This window comes from Rhopilema esculentum, chromosome 15 (assembly GCF_057945365.1).
Source record: "Rhopilema esculentum isolate cy_ngs chromosome 15, ASM5794536v1, whole genome shotgun sequence".
NCBI classification, from domain to species: domain Eukaryota; kingdom Metazoa; phylum Cnidaria; class Scyphozoa; order Rhizostomeae; family Rhizostomatidae; genus Rhopilema; species Rhopilema esculentum.
In genome coordinates this window covers 7,316,002-7,336,168 of record NC_142829.1, presented here as the reverse complement: position 1 = coordinate 7,336,168, position 20,167 = coordinate 7,316,002, and the positions used below count along the sequence as shown (strand labels likewise).

Sequence of the window (20,167 nt, the reverse complement as noted above, 5' to 3'; positions counted from 1 at the left end):
GTCAGATTTATTTACCAGATATATTCATCTGATACAAATATTTTCAAAAGGAGGAAGATATTTTCTGCAGAATTATTAAGAATTAAGTTATGCGGAAATTTGTAGAATTTGATATAATAAAATATAAAAAATTCAAAAGTTTTAGATACAATACAAAGATAAACGTCCGTTGAATAAATCTGATCCAGAAACAGTGTCCTAGTACCAGGGTTTATTTTAACGAATTTTCATTGCTACACATTTTCAAAATTTCTAAAATTTCGGTGTTGCCTTTTGAAAAGTTTTTTTGACCACGCCTATCGAACTTAATGTAAAATAATCAAATTAAACCAGCTCTCATCCAAGCTTTACGAGAAATTTTGACGAGGAGAAGTGGTCAAGAACAAAGATTGCAAAGGAGAAGATACCGGTTCTTATTTCACAAGAACGTCGTCACGACCTTATGCAATGCTGAAAGGGATTGTAGGAGCCTGTGAAGTACGAATGTTTAGCGGAAATAATGAAGGTCGCAATGCTGGGTTCTTGATTATAATGAACTTAGAGCAGCAAGAAAACTTCCTGAAAGTGAGGACAAATTGTCTGAAAGCAGTTGGCTAAGAAGAACACCAAAAATTTTCTCAATTCTATTTCATAAAATTCTTACCTTGATTAGTTGTAAATTATTGTACTGCTAATGTCTTCTAAATTAATGCATTTCATACATTATTGAGTAGATTATCATCAACAAAGAGTAAATTAAAAAAAAATCAAAGATTTCATTTGGACAGTACAATAACTTGAATCATAATGCGATATGATCCTGTAAAGAAACGCAGGTCGGATTCAAATGAATCCAGATCAGCTTAGTTACAATCTTATGTAATTCGAGCCTTGATTCTTTTGTAATAAAATGCAAAAAGGCCGGGCAAGAACCCTCGGAAACTGCAGAATGAGGGTTGTGGGGAGGGTCCGATTGTACTCTCTTCGATAATCAACACATAGTGTTATATTGGGAAATGCAACTTCAATGCCATGATTTGAGAAAGCTGTAATATGCATATAAGGTATCGATAAGCTACCTAAAACAAGATAAGACTCTTGGAGGGGCAAACTATTAAGAACGCATCAGCCTGTCTACTAACCCAACAAAATATATATCCCGACGAGGACTAGGCTCAAATTACACCAATAGTACCTTGAAAAACCCTTGGGTTGTACCAAGACCCACCTTATAACAAATTTTGAAGCACATTGTAACTTTCACGACTCTAGAAATGCTTCTAAAGTCTCCAGTTCAGCATAAGCACAAAAATCGATAAGATAATAAAAAGAAACTTGCATCTTGAAAGGGATGAGAAAATTTTACTTCAAGTACAGTACTGATACCAGTCTGACAATACAAAAATCTCATATATTCTATGAAAAGTATTTGAAGGATTTTTACGTTATTGCAAGCGCAAACTCAAATGAACGAGGGAAATTTGGGGAAATCTATTAGAAAGGTTCCGGAAGCTTTGGCTAGGGCGAAAAAGAATTATCACCTTTGTAGGATCTGGCAATATCATAAGATATATGAACCAATCAAAATAAGATTTTACAAATACACATTTATGAATAATTAGGTTATTTAGGGCGAAATGTGCTGAAGATATTTAAGTGTATCATAATCAATATAGCTTCTGCGTTGGAGCAATCCTTCCGTGACGTACACACTCGAAAGTCAATCATTGCAAGGCCTAGGGTTTTTCAACTAATATATTACAAGAGAAACGCTAAAATTAATAGTTAAGCTTCTAGTCAATTGACATCGAATTACGTACCGTAAAACACAAGTGTCCATGATTCTAATGCCCCCGTATTACCGGCTCCGTATTTTAGATATTCATCAGGGTTTTGTTTATAAGCTAGTTTTTCTTGGGCTTCAACGCTGTCCTCTGTTTTATAATTGATTGAAACCGGCCTGCTTTGAGAACCAGGCCTAACATTCGGTGTAACAGACTTGGCCTTTAGTTTATCCTGGCTAGTTTTTTTACGATCCACATGCTTTCCTTTCTTCTTATTTTTCTTAGCTTTTTGGTGCTTCTTTTCGTCTTCTTCGTCGTCAGAACTAGATTCTTGCTTCTCCTTGTCGCGCTTCTCAACATTCGCAATATCTGCTTCAAGCTTGAACAAGTCTTCCGTATTACCGCTCGATATGTCTTCGTGCACTCTCTTCAAAAGTTTCAAAACTGCCTTGCTCTGCGTCTTCATTGACAGAAGCTTTGTGCGCAAAGTATCTTCCAGGGAGGAGACCTTTTGCTTACGAGAAGGAGGCTGATCCTCGTCGTTTGACTCGTCATCTTCGGCCTCTCTTCTAGATCTCATCTCCTTATACTCATTCTCTGGTTCTTGAAGCGAGTCTAAGTCATCAAAAATGGCAGAACGTTTAACCACATGCGGCTCGTTTTCGTAATCGCCATCGTCTCCATTTCCATCGTAGTCATCGATGATCTTATCGCGTTTCTGACGATACACAACTCTATCTGATGAATCAGCAGCAGCTGTAGCACTGTCCTTTGGCTGTGATTGCGACTCCGATTCACCTGTATCAACCGATCGCCGCCTTCGTTTATGATATACTTTTGGCTCCCTGAGGACATCGGGGCTGCTCTTCTGTTGTTGCTTCAAGATCGATTGCTGAGCGCTATTTACAGCGCGTCTCTGACGATTTCGGAACGGTCTCTGTGCAAAATCTGTTTGTAACATTGGCTTATCAACAAACCTTTTCGAAACAGGTGCGCGGTCAAGCCCTAATAAGCTCGGCCCAGCAGAATTCTCATGAACACGACGCACAATTTCGGCAAACCTTTTCCTTGCAGAAGCAATATCTGTTGCTGGCTTTGATTTTACTCTTACCGATGAAGCAGGCTTTTGATTGGAAACGGCTCTTCTGCTTCGGAGGAGTTTCAAATTTGAATCCTTAACATGTGGAAAGCCAGTGTGTGAATTGGGAACTATACTCTTAGCAGTTGAAGGAAAGGAGTCCGGTAGGGACCTTCTCCATTCATGTTTATATGCCTGAGGCTCAAAATAATCATTATCTTCCTCAACAAGTGGTGCTTGAACTTCGGCATTCACGATATCAAAGTCTGGTGTATAACTGCTATCTTGGAAGGGGTCAAACACTTGCGTCAGGAGACTGTATCCATGCTGATCCGCGACAGGTACTGTAAAGAATGGCAACGTGTCGCGCATATCCTCTACTCCGTTTGTTGATGACTCTGTTTCATCTTCATTTTCATCATCTTCATTCTCTGGTATCTCACCTTTTGACCGGGAATTACCTTCATCGTTCGATTGCCTGAATCTCCCAGCTTCACTTTCGTCGTCATCTTCTTCCATTTGAAATGGAAAATTTTGACCTATATTTCCTAAATGCTTCATGTTCCCATATTTTGCACCAGGGCTCCGTTCGATCGCTGCTTGGCCTCTCTGCTTTGAAGAAGGGGTCGCGTGCTTTCTGCTAGAGTCATCAGCTTCAATTTTTTTAACCTCAGATGTAAAATCGTTGTCACTGTTGTTATCAAAAAAGACAGTGACGTCAATTTGATCATCTCCATTATTGCTTTCTGAATCTGGCTTTTCCTGACCATGTCTATGTCTCTCGTTTTTAACATCCAATACTGGCTCTTCCTTTTTATCCATTCCAAGCACGCTACTAACATCCTTTCCTTTTGTGTTTTCTAGAAACTTACTGCCAATAGGTCCAAAATTGCGGTATTTCACTCCAGTCATTCTTTGACTGCTAACACCACTTCCTATGGTTCTCATATTCAGAATAGACCCAGTGTCAGCGACATCTGATTTTTCTAAGTTCTGTTGGCCATTCCCTCCTGGCCTGACATCATTCTTATTCCGGCTGTCAAATTCCTTCTCCTTTCCATCACCTGACCTTTCCACTTCAATTTCAATATCATTGTCCCCATCCTTTTCCTTGCTTTTTTCCTTTACAAGCTTTTCAGAGCCATTAGCTTTACTTATCAAGTTTGCATCGATATCCTGATTCTTGTCTGCGTCTTTGGCTTTCGATTCAACGTTAGCAAAATTTACCGGGCTTACCTTCGTGTGCTCGATTCGGACTGTTTCAATTTGGCTACCATTGCTCCATGTCCGCAGCATTGTTTCCGGATTCGACTGCATTTGGATGCCAGCACCAACCGTGTTCGGTATTATTAAACTTCCATCCGGTCGTCTCACGATAATCCCAATTTGATCCAAAGGAACTGTAAAAAATATAATAGCATAATACAGAACTGTGCTCTATAGAGATAAGGAACAAGAATATGGATTCAATGAAGCTAATTATTTCAGGTTTTTTTGAAAACAGGGCATTGATCTATAATGCAAAACTTCTGCTAAGCGTTCTGATTCCCCTTTGTTTTGACTTGATATCCACGCACATTTAGATATGCTCGCATACTTGATCAAAACTCAGATAATTATAAAATTACGCCTCATCTTCAAATACCTACTAGTTATTGATTTTCAAAATATATTCTTCAAACGTTTTTAGTAAGTTTTAGGGCCACTGGTGTCGACTATCCCAGCTATCGAAGTCCGGATTTTGATACAGCTCAACTTAGAGTCCCTTTTATCAAAAATTATTGACAAAAACCATGCACGATCGAACAAATTCTTCAAACTTTTCAATTGCAAGAAAAAACTGGCTAACTCCATAATGACATAAAATGAAAACAATAGAATCTTGTCTCTTTTTATAATCAAATCCAGCTTGCCAAACCGCTATGTCTTAAGAATGAAGCAATCGAAATAGTGGAGACATAGCATTCTGAAATACTTTTCGTCCGACACTCTTCAGACTATCAACGCCGGATAATGAATCGGACAAAAAGTACTTTTCTATTTTTCCGCTCTTTCGCGCTATCTTCAAATTTTGCCGTACCAAAAATACATTAAATATAAAATCATTACATCACCTCACAAACCAAAATTTACCTTAAGTTCACTTCAATTAAAAATCGCCCCCGAAACTCAACTTAAATCCTGTTGATACCAACTATTTTGCTAATGGTCAGAGGTACCACGATACATGCATTTAAGCTTTATATCAAAACTCATTTTTGAAAACTTTTCCCATCGCAAAGACGGCTGCCCTTACAGTTTTGAAGTACTTTCAAAGCCCGATAATTCGTTTCCCTGATAATTCGAAATTAGACAACAAATATTTTTCCATCAATACCAATCTCTGCTTTAGTGTTTACGCCAGCTAATAATAATAATTTTGATTTTTAGTAAATTCGAATAAATCACAAGAAAGATTAAATTATCTGGTGATGATAATTGCCTCTTCAATTAAGGACAATTGGTGTATTTCACAACGTATTTCAATTGTTGAGCGATAAACTGACATTTTACCTGCCCCTATTGTTTCAGGCAAACTAGCTATTTTCTTCTTCTGTGAATCATCCTCAAATATTGCTGAAATCAGCGACATGGCGTCATTGATCACCATCGGTGTGCTATTAGCTTTTCGTGCATCTTGCAGATCATCAAAAAGACGTTGTGTTAGGTTTCGTGTCTCGATTGAGCTATCATTGACCAGTTTCGCCACGCGCATTTTGAACTCTTTTCCTTTGTCGTTTGTCTTGCTGGCTGACAGAATATCTCTCAAAACCTTTAACACGTCACTGACCATCTCATCTGCACCCGTGCTGTTACTGTCAATATCCGACGCATTTCTCTTTAATGGAGAAGTTTTCAGTTTGTCTAAAATAGCAATCAAAGCACTTATCTTTTTGACGCCCTTTTCGTTATTCCATGCTTTACTCAAAGAAGAACTGACGTTTTCCGCTGGTTCTTGCTCAGAAACCTTGGCTGGGAGCTCGCTTCCAACTAGGCCTAACATGTTTCCCTGAGATTCATTTCTCTGCGCACGTAACGCGGTAAATAATTCTGATAACACACTTTTTACCAGACCTTGAACGACGTCATGTTGGGAGCTTGCAGTTGTGGTACTTTCAAACCTATGACGGGTTGTTGGCTTTAGAGTTTGGTCTGGGTTGACTTCCATGATAGAGCTTTGTGACGCGGGTTCTTGAGCACCATTGAGGGACTGGTAACGAGCATTTGACTCGACCAGACTTCCAGGTACTTGGTTTGCCTGACCATTTTGTCCAATTGAATTCGAATCGTTTCGATTAGAATTCATATTTTGGCTCATCTGAGGCATTAAGTTCGGTCCTTGTCCATTTCTCGGCTGCGTCGGTGTTATGTGATACTGGTTTTGGCCTGTAAAGATCGAAAGATTTGTAAGTAATGACGTCATCATAGTGCAATTATCTGTTCATCTCGTTTTGTAATGTAACAGTAGCTAGGCCACTTTTGACAGAGATATGCCTTCTAGTGTCAAAACCTTTATCTGTATTTTCGAAATGATTTTTATGCAATTCTGTTACGCTTGGCAAGGAATACCAGAGACCTTATAGCTAATAAGGGTAAAATAACAATTTTGCTAAGAATCTTTATCAAACCAAAGAGGAAAAGGATGACCTAAGTTTACCTAATGCGGACGAGAACGCAGAGATAATGATGCCAATGATAAAAATAATCAGAAGAGATAACTCTAACGAAAACAATTTACTCTAAAGTATACAGCAAACATTTAAAGAAGGTGACTCGTGTCTTACCTTGCCTATTTTTAGTCAATGCGCCAAATGTCTTTCCGAAAAATGTTGGTTCTGCAGTGAATTCTCTTATTTTTCCTGTCGGCTTGCTCTTCTTGTGTGAATGATGTCTGTGATGTTTCTTATTCTTCTCCTTTTTGTGTTTCTTTCCTTTCTTCTTCTGTTTCTTTTTCGGTTTCTTCTTCTTTTTACTGTGTTTTCTAGAGCTTCTGTATGACTCCTTATCGAAAATTCCACCTTAAGAGAAAACCAGGTATGAGTTATTGTATAACCAACATTTTAAAGGTATTTTTGTCAAATGATGTGAACATTATCGATTTATTTTCTTAGAAATTTCCTGCCATATCCTAAAAAACATATATTTGTACATTTAGGCCATCGGAAATCCTTTTTGACTAAGCACGTGAGCTTGCTAATTCCTTGGCCAATTGAACAAGTAGTGCAGTGATATACGACTTCATACCAAATTAGCAATTCATAATATTTCTCTGTTTGTTAAGAAAAAGTCATCAATAGAATAAAAAGAATAATTGCCACAAGTGTTGAGAATAAAGGGTTTATCCACGTTTTATCCAACCTAATCAGCATGCTTGGTTGAAATATTTATATGGCAAGCTATGTCGTGTCTAATCAATCTTCAGTTCACCGATAATGGCTCTTGTTTTGGGGATATATTTGCACCCCAATTAACACTCTGGCTACAAAGCCGCACTAAAAAGCTTAATGTGATAATTTTCATCAAGATTGGGCTTTTCGTGTTGGACGTTTGCAGCTAAACGAAATCGAAAAACTTTTGCAACCAATACTATAATGGAGATTCATATCACTCTTTATTGAAATTCCTTGTCTATAGTGATTTCTTTCTCTATTTGGTCCAATAATATCAAAAGAGATCATATCTAATGCTTTAGAGTCATAAGACGAAAAAAGTGAACAGCAAACTTAATATGTAACTTAACAGCAAAGCATAAGAAAGAGAGGCTATGGACGATCATAATCCATCTTGAAATGAAATACCTAAGATAAAGGATTATACAAATAAACAACTAACTGATCATATAAATTGACAAACCTTCAAAGTCTTCTGAAATCTTTGATGTCTCCTTGTTTTCTGATTTTTCTAACACACCTTCGTGTTCCTGCGAAGAGCTTTCAACATCCTCTTCTTGAGGACGAGGCCTGCCTATTAGTTCATCTTGAAGAGCTTCGGTTGCATCTTCTACGTCACCGTGTTTAACTTTTGACCTATAATGTTTCTTGTTATTGTTGTTGTTGTCAGTGACGGCCAGCGTCCATGTGCCACGTGGATCTTCTCCCCAGAAATGGACACTCATGAAAATCCAGTCCTGGAAAAAGCAAACTCAAGTGTCAATCTATTAGATCTAGATACGTAGTAGGGAATATGGTATCAAGCTTGTCAGATGTATTTCAAAATGAAAGTCGCAATGAATGGATAGATCGCACATGAATCTACCACGTTGAGTTGAAAGGGAGTAGAAAAAGAAAATGAAAGCTGAAAATCGTCTAATGGAATGTGCTGTTTCGACATGTGAATGTCATGAATAATTTTAAAGATAATGGCTAATTAAGTGAACATGCAGGAATATGGATTGGAAATCTTTCTTAACTGTGTCGGCGGGTAATGTTTTCCCACGGCTGTTGGAATTACTCAAAAGTGCCGTAAAAGCTATTAAGGTTTAAATTTTTAATATGCATGCTTGACAAACAGCTGTACACTCAGCGCAAATACACCAATCAAGGCTGGCAAAAAGTGCCGCATCGTTAAACCAAAGATTACCGTCAGTAAGGCACTTATGATCGGGTTACTTCCAGTGGCGTTTAAATAATCATATTGAAAGAAAAGTCTCGATTTATTTTTTGTTTTAGGTGCATAAATGAACTAAAATCACTCCTTTTTGCATTTAAATGTGCTGTCTAAAAAGCCAAGAATTTGCTCACAGTAAATCCATTTACAGAACTAATTTTTTGCATTATAGTGCGTCAGCTTCATCTCTTTATCCAAGTAGCTACGAGGGACTAATCATCCCCCCCCCTAATCTACGTAGAATCCTCTATCTCAAGTATCCATAAAGCTTGACTAAAAATTCGAGTTCAACCGGATTCTTTAAAAAGAACGCATACAACCAAGACGTGTAAGACCTTTAACGGTGAGGTCAGTTAGATCATTTCGCTGCAAAGACTATTCTTGCTTTTCATACCCACCTTAATGCCTCCTTTGGGGTTATGTCCTGGAAAAATGCCTGGCAGCCCCAGTAGAGTGGCATTTCGAAACTTTCAACTAAATGGGTGAGGTAAGATATTTATGCCTTTAACGAAAATCTTAGTTAGCGGATACCTCCAGTCCCGGGGCACCTCCAAAAAACGGATATATAATTTTGCTCAAAATTCTCTCCCCTGAGGTTAAAGATGTATGGAAGTAGCCAACAGGTATGGGCCCTTCTCTAAAACGTCAACAAATTCTGTTTTTTTCTGGCATCCTACCGCTATACAGAGGTTTCCTTTAAAATATTTAATACACAGTGTCGTAATGTATAGAGTTAGGTTGGCTTATGACTTGATGTGTCCCTAAATCAGCATTTGTGTAACTAGAATCCCGTATGACACTTTGCTTTCTTCCTACAAATTAACACACTCTTCTTTTGGACCGAAAAAGCTATAAATATTGAAAAATATCAATCAGTCAAGTTTTAGGGCAGGAATATTTTGGTCTAAGGTTCCTTGTTCCTTGCAATCTCAGCGACCCTAACCCGTTAGAGGACATTGTTGAAAAATGGCTGCAATCTCACCTTGAGCCCTTTATTGGAATGATCATTCCGTCTAGTCTTCAATATCTGACTTCGTGTTCCTGATGGCGAGATCAGCTCGATGCTCAAATGTCCTCGGTAACGATGTTTCAGGGATATCACCAACTGAACATGTTCCAGGCTTCGGATTTCTAATGCCGTGTCAGAGCACGCGGATGCGTTTGTGGCAACAAGCACCGTCCCGGACTCCGGGATTTTCCTAGAGATGGAAATGGGACCTTATTAGCAGACGCTATACGATAAAAATGTTTGTCTTCAAACAGACTTTTCTCTTGTTTATACTTTTAAGAATTAGGAGATAGCGACAGAAAATTGTTAGTACATAGCTATGTTTGCATAGGGCAGCGAGGAAAATTATGGAATTTCTACTGCTGGGATCAGGAAGGGTACCAATATAGGGTACCAAAGGAACCAAACTATTAAAAGACTTGATCTGTTGGGTGGTTCTGAAGATACCCTTAATATTTTGTCTGATCTAAAAGTGGACCATAATAAAAAAAGCATAGATCTTTAAAACAAACGATGAAAGAAATCAGGATTTTCGAACAAGGAATTATATGAAGAAAAAAATCTCTATAATCGTTTTTACAAGAGAAGTTAACGTCAATGAAGGTTAAAATAGGTATATATGCGTACCAAGGTCCGTCATTTTTGTTGCCCCAGCATTTTCTCTGTTCTGGGATATTATCCCAGCTCTTTGCTTTTGTGACAAGCTGTGATGCATCCATTCTACCAAAGCCAAACTTTTGATTGAACCACTTTCCAGCTCCGTTTCTTCGCCAGCCTTCATCTAACGGACTCGTCATGAGCGCTGTCTCAACAATTATGGATTGAACATCACGCCATGTCAGTTTTGAACTAAATAAAAACGACAGTACTAGTAAGAGCCGATGCTTTTCAATCAGTTTCATGGTTTCATGACACTAATTAAGTAGATTCCAACTGTAACAAAATTTAATAAAAGTTTTCATGCTTAGACTACAGCGACAATAAAATAAAATATCTGAGCCATATGCTAGAAATAATAAACGACTATCATTTGAATGTTGGGGCTGAACTTGTGAACAATTTCAAAGGCAAATGGCAACTATAAACTTGACTCCATCTTCCTTTATGAAGAATGACAAAGATAAATAAACACGTATACTTCATTTATAAAACCTAGTAACTATGTAGCAAAAGGTTTTCATGCTTCCATGTAATCTGATAGGGGATTGTTTTGAGGCAGAGGATATGAAATTCAAATCTTGTTAAAAGTAGCCCAAGCAATAAGGACATATGAAAGCAGTCAATCTTAACTTTCCTAGAATTCGTCAAGAAAATGGTATTAAACGCTACACCTTTTGGCTCAACAAAAGACCCGGATTCTGCTAGTGCGTCAGAGATATGCCTCAAGGATGTTAGTGAGCATGAAGTCTAGATAATCCGGATTCTATTAATGCGCCAGAGAATACTTCACTGACGCATGTATGAATTCTGAATAATCTGGATCCTGCTAGTGCGTCAGGGATGTGACTCAATGATGTTAGTAAGCATGAAGTCTAGATAATCCGGATTCTACTACTGCGTCAGAGATATACTTTACTGATGCATGTATGAATTCTGAATAATCCGGATCCTGCTAGTGCGTCAGGGATGTGACTCAATGATGTTAGTAAGCATGAAGTCTAGATAATCCGGATTCTACTACTGCGTCAGAGATATACTTTACTGATGCATGTATGAATTCTGAATAATCCGGATCCTGCTAGTGCGTCAGAGATAAACCTCAACGATGTTACTAAATATGAATTCTACTTGCAAGAAAAATAGAGCCATAATATTGCAAGAAATGTTTGAACATGCGCTTTGATTGGTTGAATGGATTACCCTTGTTTTGAAAACCTTTCCAAAATATGTTACAGTATATTCTTGAGAATTACATAGTATTTTCTCAGAGAAAGGACATAAATTCTTTGAAAATGTAGGAATGGTTCTGAGACTGAAGTTTCAAAGAGGAAAGCTGGAAGGATAAAAACAAAATACATAGAAACATCATAAACTTTTGAATCATAACTTTAATTTACAACAAAATATAACAAAATGAGACCAAGTTGCTTTACACGCTGCATAGGCCTGGGAAAACTAATGGTAAAAAAGTAGGGAAGACAGGGGCATGTCTGAGTGACTTACTTCGCTTCCAACATTAAGGCGATCATTCCAGCAGCCAAAGGTGCAGCTGAAGACGTTCCTTTGAACTGATCAGTGCATTTATGATTCAGTGTTGTTGTGATCTACATAAGAAACAAACTGTAAACAAACTGTCTAAAACATAAGATTCTACAAACTAGAATAAAAACAATAGAGTGACATTCTCACTGCCGACTGAGTGCCAACAACAGGACTTGAGTTTTGAGGATGTGAGGTTCTTAGAAGTTTGCATTGAAATAGTTCTTTTGAAACGAATACAGGGACACAGTCATAATTATTCTAATGAAGGTTGGAAGTTTTGGATTAAAGCAGAGAAATCATTCTGAAATTCGTTATATGTTGATAACACGTGTTTGTCAAAATAAATTCTAGTTTTCATTGCACCCATCACTGCCCTTGATTAAAATATGAACCAGCGACGGGCAGGGGCGAAGCCAAACAGGGGGTACAGAAATGATTTTTGCCAACAAAGAAGGCGTGTCTCAATCTTTAAGGGTGTGGTAATAAGATAAAAAATCTTATATGCTGTTTTTATGCGTTTCTATTTCAAATTCATAATTTCATACTTTATACATAATTCATACTTTAGTGCCATAATCAGAAAGTTCAACTCCTACAGAAATGTTAATACGTTAAATTTGTTGCAAAAAGGGTATAATTTTACTATATTGTGAAAAAATTCTTCTTTTGACCGGCAAAAATCTTTTATGTGCAGACGGACAAAGTTTTGGGGGGTACAGCGCACCCTACCCCCTTTGACGAAGGGTACTTTTAAGTGGTTAACAACAACTAAAAAGCCATTCCACATATAAGATACGTATCAAGCAAAATAAATCAATAATATATATCTCCTACCAATAAAATCCGCTGAGTCGAGGAAAAAATTTTTTTCAATAAATGACAAAGAGAGGGAATGTGTTTAAAAATTTTGCCACTTTTTGTGCAAACACTGCTATTGTATATGGTTAGCCATTATCGCATTCTTTTTCGACAGGCATCATCCTCTAAGTTCATCCGGGAAAAATTTGTCTTGCAAAGCACAGCCTAAACTTACAATTTTGTTCTCTCTCTTTTCCCTATGGGACCCACCACTGTAGGTGACAGCCAAGGTTGATGCACAACTCTCTGTGTAGTACGTCGATAAACCATGATCACTAATGGCTCCAATCGAAACGGTATAGATACTGGTTGTGTAGCCATCACAATTGCAATCGTCATCAGTTAGGCCACCATTTCCAGTCGCCCAGACAAAGATTGAGCCCAATCCTCCACGTCCCTGAAAAAAAAAACTTATCCTTAGCAACAGGGTTTAAAACGAAAGAGTTTTTAATCGTTACACGTAGAGATTAAGTAGAAAAGGCAATTTTCCGATGCTCGGTTGTCCCTTAACATTTTAATAGAGCCACATTTTCTGGAAGATCCGCCAAGCAAATTCACACGTAAACTCTTCAAAACTGCATGAAAAATTACTACGCCATTAGTTAAAAACTTACAACAAGAAAAACTTTTCAATAATGCATTTACAGATAAATAAATCTTTAAGAAGAATTATAAAAAATACTTGAATTAACCCAATAATACTTGCAAACCCTGAAAATATACTCCTGTAGAATTTTTGTAAGCGACTGACATTTGTAAATATAAAGGCGCAGACCTTTGCATCAGATACTTCTCATATATTGATATTGCCAAAAGCAAGATTACTTTCTATGCAAACTACTACGACTTGTGCTTCTGCTATTCACAAAAATGAAGATTATGATTCATTCAAAAAGGAGTATTCAACAATATCAATATCTGTTGGAAAAGTCTGATTCTGTAACAGGGCTTTAATAAGTAAACCAGCTTAATTGAAAATCGCAGTGAACTCAAAAATTGCAGGAGACAAAGGCAGGCTCTGCCATATTGGGTGGAGAATCAAGAACGGCAAGAAAAACGAGTAATATTTTGAAAATACAACGAGACGCACATGGTTTCAAGAACTATTTTGGAAGCTCCATGAGATTGTTGCAGTTTAAAAGGGAGAGAATCGTTCAATGGTAAGCGTCACAGATTACAAATAGACAGGTCTTTGGTTTGAGTTCTTGACATGACCAGCCTTCCCCTTAGCGTTGGGAGAGTGACCAGCTCTCTGTTATTCTAGGCATAGGAATCCCGAGGTGTGGTTACAACGACCACACCTTGTGAAAGGAATTACCAGCACACTGCTCGATAAACATAGCCGTTTCTAAAGCCTAAACAAAGCCTTAGAACTCACCTCTTTAGTCCCCAGTTGCAATGCTTTGCTTGCTAGAGTTCCAGGCCGTCCAAATCGCTTCCCATCATCCTTTGGGCCCCATGCGCAGCTGTAGATGTGGATGTAATTGTTGCGGTAGCTGAGAGAACTACCCTCGATCGTATCAGTTGTGTTGCCATCCAACATACGAATACCTGACGATAGCCGAGCAAAATAAAGATTAGCAAGCAGTGCAGGGAAGAAATGTGATAAGCTGCAATATAACAAGGCGATTCCAGGAACCGCTGAGCAAGGGGGCTTTAGTCCCCAAACTGTTTGCCAAAACTGCAGAAAATTAACCAATGAATCACCAGTCAAGTCTCTTTTATTTGGTTTTAGCCCCCCTCCCATTTTTCTTAACGTTCCATGGTGCTTAGGGCATTCTATAGCTGCGAGACATAAAATGATTGAAATAAACACCTAGAAGGGTTTTCCATATCTTTTTTTCAGCTATGGTATGCTGGTGTAAATAGATGCCCGGATCAAAGCCAGGCAAAAGAAAATGAATACTGTTAAAACAGGGGAGGATTCCGATTCATTTAGATCAACTTTATCTATACTTTTTATTTCGTTTCAACCATCTTATAGTCTCGATTGTAAATACGCAAAAGTTCCAAAAGTAGATTTTCGAGCCCTACCATTATCTGACACAATTTCAAAGAGGAAATTAAGTGTCATGGTATATCCTTCTATGCATTTTTTGGTCTGAAAAAATTTTCCATGAGGTTGGAAAGGTTTTGTAGGGTATGTGGAAAATCTTTCAGGAACAATCTTTTAGGAAATTCAGTCCGGAGTAAAAATGGCTGCATGTAACAAAAACAATGTGAAATATTTGAAAATTCATTACAAAATAGAATGTGACTACACGGCATTGAGAACTTTATGACAGACTGGTAAACAGTATTTTTCAATAAGCTAAAGATACCGGTATATTAACATCATAGTTTTCATTTACTCGAAGATCCTCACAAGCAATTTAACTTTCCGCTGCTTTTTATCTCCATTTCATGCCATAAACTGCTTTATCTGCAACTTTTTGCTTGAATGGAAATCAAGCAAACACCTTGATTTCAAATGTAAAAGTGGAATTACGCACCAAATCAAATCTTTAACTTATCTCAATTACCTCCGATACTTGCATTGAATGCAACTCCGACCCCGCAAATTCCATTGCCTGATTCGGCTGCCACTTGCCCTGCGCATTTGGTTCCATGACTTAAAGAAAAATTATGTTAACTTTTTAATTAAACATCACACCTACAAGCACGGAAACGTTTTCTTTGGTATCTTTCAAATAAGATTTTAAAAACATATTCAGATTCGACAAAGAATCAATTTCTTGCATGCTACGTTTATGGAATTGATTATGTGCCCAGCCGGATTCACTTCTATAAGACCCTGTAGGCCATATGAGTTCCAAAAATTGATCTTTATTTCCCCCCCCCCCCCCTATCTCTGACAAAACAGGAATTGAGTATATGCACTAAGGAAGGTATTAAATAGGGACTGAAATGAACGGAAAAGGGGGTCGTTGCCAAGTCTAAAATCCAATAAGCAGGAGGTTTTGATAAATTACTGCATAAGGTAATCGCAAGTACATTTCGAATTTCGAATTTTAAGAGGTAAAAAGGAACAAAATGTTGAAATATGGAGAGTGAGTGTCTCTTAAAAAAAACTTGATAAAAATTGTTGACCTCAGAATATATATAAATATTTTTGCAAAATTGTCATTTAAAAAATTATTGTGATATAGAAAATCATGTTTATAGTGTTAAATTTGTGGTAAGAAGAAAACAAATAAAAGAAAACAAAAATTAAACCTAATAAATTTCAAATGCATAAAACATTAAAATCCAAATGCATATAAGGCAAAGAAAGTCTGTTTAGATTTGATTTTTCACACCCAAAAGCCAGTTCACAAAGCCCTGGACAAAAATAAGAAAGAACCTCGCTATTACATTACGATGGACATTTTTGCAGAATTTTAAGAGAGTTCTATTTTAAAAAAATAAACTGTGCTCTAGCAGAGTCAAACTTACCAATTGTTCGGATCGGATATTCTTGGCATTGGGTCATTGTCATAATCATTGAAATCATAACTTGCTTTTGAATCCTAGAATTAAGAGTTTTGGCACAATGAAAATATATCATGAATAAAATGGATCATGGATTTTATCTTCATTAAAAAACATTGGTAAAATAAGAAAACTTTAGCAATGATTTTAAGAACAGTGATGCAGCGCAAAAATTTAAGAGGGAATTATAAAGTATTTTAAAACTTTTTGTCTTGAGTATTCCTTTGTGAATCTTAAATGTTTAATAACAAACAAGGTTGGAGAATACTTGTTTGTCAAAACAAAGCAAATTTCAAAAAGGGCTGTTTCAGTCATTATATCAAAATAAAACTTATGGCCACCCCTTTCTGTCATAAAACAATGTCTCATATTGTGAGAGCTGCAGATAAAGGCACTTTTTGTAAAATGTGCAAACAAAGTTTTTTGGCTTGTCTTGCAGCTTCATAAGAAAAACAAGTTTGACTGTCATTGTGCCCTATGACAAATATTTACTGGTATGGTAATATATAACAAAAGATAACAAAATAATTGTTTAGAGGAAAAAATATTCTACTCACAAAATTTTTCACCAAATCAGGATGTGTATAATCAACACCTAAAAGAGAAAAAGTGCACTAGAACTAATGAAACATTAAAAATTTAGCATTAAATTCTACTTTTCCTGACATAAAAGCAAAGTGTTGTTTTCATAGTTCTTCTTCATATGTTCAACTTGCTTGACTTTTATGTTTGTAAAATTTGCTGAAGTTCAGCAAAACTTCTCTGTACCAAAAATGTCAAATGACTCTTTGTGCTATTTGTCACATATTCTTTTTTTAAAATTTAGGACCTTCTTCTATCTTAAGTTGTGTCAATTGTGCAAAAGTAGCAACAAATCTAAGGGAAGAAAATAATTAATTTGATTGAAGAATTCAAATAACTATCTATATTCATTCTCTGTACATAAAAAGCAAGAGAGCAGCAAAGGATAGAAGGAGGTAAGGATTAAGAGTAGTAGTTAAGTGACTTGGATTCTGTTTCATGTGTTTGCCTAACAAAATATTAATCAATTAATCAATTAATTCATCATAATTAATTAATCATTCATGAGAAAAGATAGTAATGCTACCAGGTAAACATACCATCATCAAGAATAGCAACAACTACTCCTTTTCCAGTGACACCCTTTGACCAAACAGGCAGCACATTGATATCCAAATTTGGTGGCCCAGATGATTGCCCTATATTGTTCTAGAAAAAAAAATAGTAGTTGCTTTAAACCAAATAATGCATTTTTATAATCAGATTTTATCACTTGCACTTAAAAAACATTCACCAAAACCAAACTGATTGCTCCCCCTCATGTCAATTACTAGTCTATTATTATTTTGAAGAGAACATTTTATGACATATATGCTGGGAGGGCAAACCTTTCAAAATGCACTTTTAACCACAAAGTAAAGCTTTTTAAATCATTAGCACAACATATATTAATAATGTTAAACTTGTGCTTTCAACCAGTTGTTAAAATTCTTATTAATTTAAATCATCTTGCTTATATGAGTTGATCAATACATTGAAATTTATAATATTTTAAAGTATTTTATATGTTCAAAAATGAAGCACAAATTTTACCTTTCAAAAATTAGCTATAACTGTAAAGAAAAAATTTTAAATCTTTATCACATATAAAATGTTTTACTTTCAAACAGTTGTTGAATTTTTATTCAAATCAACTTTTATTATCTGCATACAAATTTATCAAACATAAACTCATATAAAATGTTCCTTTTTAAACTATATTAAGTTAATATTTTTAATTATACTAGCTTCTAAAGTTCACTTTTTTAAAATCCAATTGCTACCAGGGACAAAAATTGGAATGTGAGTTTAAAAAGAATATAGAAACTATGCTACATACCAAATACCATTGATCCTTATATAAAGGATCTTGTATTATCACTGCTTTTGGGCGCTCGATACCAACAAAATCTGGAATAATTGATCTTTTGTCTCTTTCAAGCACCTGTTGTTGTTCTACCCATTTTACCTACAAGTTTAAAGTAAAATATTTATATTCACTATTATTCTTTTTCAATGAGGTTTGGCTTGAAAACTCTAATTCAATATGTTTCAATTCATTTTGATTTTAAAAAGTAAATAGAACTTATTAATTATATCTTAGGCCCAGTTCAGATGTTTTTTTCATTTTTCTATTTTATTTCATTTGAAGGTTACCCTTTAAAAGGTTCCTCTTTGAAGCATCAATTGCATATATAAATAAGTATGTATAAAATAAACCAATTGCTACTACAAAATACTAAAATATTAAAGACCTTAATTAAAAAAATAAAGAGAAAATTAAAGTCTCTAAATTAGATAAAATCATTAAAAAAATATTAAGAAAAGATGCTTTTTCAGACTCAGCTGAAAGGGTCTGCACCTTTCTGCCTTTTTACAGGAAACACATATTTACCCATTATTTTTTATCAAACTAAAACTAGCTTACTGGGAAAGTGTAAGTGAAATTAAAAGAAGCAGAAAATCATGTCTGATTCAAAATGAATGCCTTAAGCATTTTAATGCAGTTGCAATGCAAGACATAAGTGGTATAAGTCGTCTGATATGAGCTGTAATTTAAGACATTTATATTGCCACCACACAGTTAAGCTGATAACTTAATACCATCATGTTTTGACAGACATTAAACTGTATACAAAACTTCATACCTCTTTTTCAGTGAGAAGTAGTTCTGATTTATCAACTTCCCTTCTTTTTCGCCTCCCTGTGGTGGCCTTGTGGACAAAGTGATAGTATCCAGGCAAGCTACCAACCTACAGAAAAAACCTCGGTAATGTCCAATTTCAATTAATCAAAGTTAACAATACAAAGAACAATATAGTTTGTGGTATACCTTTAAGAAGAATCTAGGTTTCTTTGATAGCTCTTGGAAATAAATTAGTTTTAAGAAAAATTAATATTTCAACATTAACAACAATCAAATCAGTTTATTTTCATAATCATTCCAAACTAGATCCTAAATTTTAACAAAGTTACATAAAAGAGGAGCATATCAAAATATGTTTGTCCCCTTTTCCTTATCATTCCTTTCATGCTATCAAAAAGCTCCAAATTAACCCCTTAATCATGTGCTATGTGAGAGTCTGTTTTCATTTCACAGTGGATTTCATTGATGAATGTAACATTATTCAAATTTGGGTCTACATTTAGTGTTTAAGCATTTTTCAGAATCTAAAACTTTATTATCTCTTTGATCTTATAAACGTCAACTAACAGTGACAATTAATATTATCACTAAAACTACAGGTATACATTTGATATCAAATTATTTTTGGTGTTGTCATCTCATTTCACTGGTTATCTCCTTGTGAAAACATTGTAATTTTTATAAATCCCTATGCTCATAAACCCCTTTGCTCAAAAATAATTTCAAATTCCAGTTCCTATAAATTGGCATTGAGCTACATTCAAAAACAAAGTTGTATGGAATGTGGTAACAAGGAGCAGCTTCATTACGATTGGTTACCTATTAAAGATGTTGTGTTAGCCGGTTTTGTATCTGCTATTTGGTAACATATCAGAACAGTTTCGTTGGTAACATATAAGAACCCAATTAAATGGAATACAGGGTGTTATTTTCCATCATACCTGTGAAAAGTTTCAGACGAAGCTTTCAATGTTATTCGTTATTCATATTATGCAAAAAGTTCTTAAACATTTCAAATTACGGAAAATTTCAAACAAAATTAAAGAGACTCTTTTCCTAAGTTAAAATATATCGATTTATCAACATGAACATGCCACTATGGTTTTTGTGAATACCTGTCCTAAATTAACGAATCCATGTCGTTTGGCGATTCTGTTCGCGACTTCTGGGTCTCCATCTTCAATGTGTACCGCCCATGAATTTGTGTAATGTATATCATCGTAGTCTTCCCAACCACTGACCAATACAAAGGCTGGTAAAAGAATGACCAAGAACGCTGATAATGGCCCCTCAACTGAGTACATCATAATGGGTTAAATAAAAAACCATAGCCGCAGTAAAATAATTTTTCCATTCATTTTATTGTAGGCCGAACGATAAAAATGTTATTTAATAGTCTTACCTAAATTTCAAGCATCCTTCGCAGTTCAGTG

General features: G+C 35.9%; 1 protein-coding gene across 1 annotated transcript; it reads right to left on the bottom strand.

Annotated features, from left to right (window-relative positions):
• Window positions 1–368: 368 nt before the first annotated feature.
• LOC135685777 (uncharacterized) lies at window positions 369–20,130 on the bottom strand. Its single transcript, XM_065201845.2, has 16 exons — window positions 19,850–20,130; window positions 18,736–18,840; window positions 17,928–18,056; window positions 17,149–17,257; window positions 16,585–16,622; window positions 15,992–16,065; window positions 15,079–15,167; window positions 13,935–14,107; window positions 12,732–12,953; window positions 11,660–11,760; window positions 10,124–10,345; window positions 9,470–9,686; window positions 7,735–8,008; window positions 6,666–6,899; window positions 5,395–6,267; window positions 369–4,241 (listed from the first exon to the last, which is right to left on the bottom strand). Exons 1-16 carry the CDS (start codon window positions 20,039–20,041, stop codon window positions 1,792–1,794), a joined length of 5,502 nt encoding a protein of 1,833 aa, XP_065057917.2. The 5' UTR covers window positions 20,042–20,130; the 3' UTR covers window positions 369–1,791.
• Window positions 20,131–20,167: the final 37 nt, after the last annotated feature.